At 44.7% G+C, this 1,434-nt stretch overlaps 1 protein-coding gene across 1 annotated transcript in view; it reads right to left on the bottom strand.

Moving 5' to 3' along the window:
• Positions 1–242: 242 nt before the first annotated feature.
• Nudt7 (nudix (nucleoside diphosphate linked moiety X)-type motif 7) overlaps positions 243–1,434 on the bottom strand; it is a 10,174-nt gene continuing 8,982 nt past the window's right edge. Inside the window, exon 3 of the mRNA XM_013012786.1 lies at positions 243–865. Coding sequence (XP_012868240.1) covers positions 503–865 — 363 coding nt within the window. The 3' untranslated portion in view covers positions 243–502. The remainder of the gene's footprint in view (positions 866–1,434) is intronic.

Here is a 1,434-nt window from a genome sequence, read left to right as displayed (position 1 = left end):
AGAAAAGAAATAGCTGGGTGTACGCCTGTCATCCCAGCTATGTGGGAAGAGTGAACAGGAGATCACAGTCAACTCGAGAACCTTGGCCAGCTCTAGAAAAAAAAAGACGCCCCATCTCAACAATAACCAAAGCAAACAGGGCTGGAGTTGTGGCTTGGGTAGTGCCTCAAGTTCAAACCCCAATACCACCAACAAATATAAATAAATAAATAAATACAGTTAGAATAAATGCCACATGGTCATAAACTCAAGAAATATTTATTAACTCCCTATTATGCGCCAGATGCTCTTCCTTAAATGTGTAGGAAAAGTACCACAGATTGTGGATGAAATTACACAATGCTCTAACGTCATTCACCCTGGAAAGCAGGCAGGCTTGAGCTTCGTAGTGCAGGAAGGGCAATCAGCTCATTGGATTTCAGGGATACCAGCCTAGCTGCTGCTCTGTGCAGAGATTCACACCGAGAACACTTGGGCTGTTCGTGGGTTGTGGTCTCACAAATCATAACTTGTTTGTCACATGTTTCCGAAGAAAGAACTTTTTATAAGATGAAATGAGATCACTGAGATTGAATTCAGTCTCAAAGGAAGGTGTTTCTTCCAAAATGATTAAGGCCACCAGCACGGCCATTTTTGCAGTTATGCCTCTGATTTTATACTGGAGACCACTTTCAGGGTTTGTATACTCAAAGCAATGGGCGATAAACTGGTCATCGGGTTGTGTGATGTGATGGTGGCTGTGAACATGTGGGTGGAGGAAGTAATCCAGAGGCACGAAGAACACATCCTTGACTTCATCGGGGTTGGGCTGAGCCTGGAAGCTGTGGTCTATAAAACCCACCACTGGGGTTATCAATGTATCTTTCTAGAGGCAAAAAATAAAAATCAGGCCACAGAGTAACAAGTTCAGTGGTATCCTTTCAAACATTAAAAGCTGGCTACCAAGCCAGGTGCCAGTGGCTCACATCTATCATCCTAGCTACTCAGGAGACTGAGATCTGAGGATTGCGGTTCAAACCCAGCCTGGGCAGGAATGTCTGTGAGACTCTTTATCTCCAATTAGCCACCAGAAAACTGGAAGAGGGACTGTGGCTCAAGTGGCAGAACACCAACCTGGAGGAGAAAAATCTCGGGGACAGTGCCCAGACCTTTTAAGCCCCAGGACTGGCACCAAAAAGAAAAGAACAGAAAGTGAACACTTTTATCAAGCTTTCCTAGAAACCCAAGACACTGCTCAAAGTGAGGGCAAATGACCTTCATGCAAACAAAGGTCATAATACACTAGTTTCTCTTAAGGGGATATTGTTCATTGAGTAGAGTCTCAAAAATGAATGTATGGGGCTGGGAAGGTGGCTCAGTGGTAGAGCGCTTGCCTTGCATGCCTGAGGCCCTGGGTTCGATTCCTCAGCACCACATAAGCAAAAAGAAAAAAGC

Source organism: Dipodomys ordii, unplaced genomic scaffold (genome assembly GCF_000151885.1).
Source record: "Dipodomys ordii isolate 6190 unplaced genomic scaffold, Dord_2.0 Scaffold18, whole genome shotgun sequence".
Taxonomy (NCBI): domain Eukaryota; kingdom Metazoa; phylum Chordata; class Mammalia; order Rodentia; family Heteromyidae; genus Dipodomys; species Dipodomys ordii.
The sequence above is the reverse complement of the archived record's forward strand: the minus strand, read 5'-3'. Positions and strand labels throughout refer to the sequence as shown.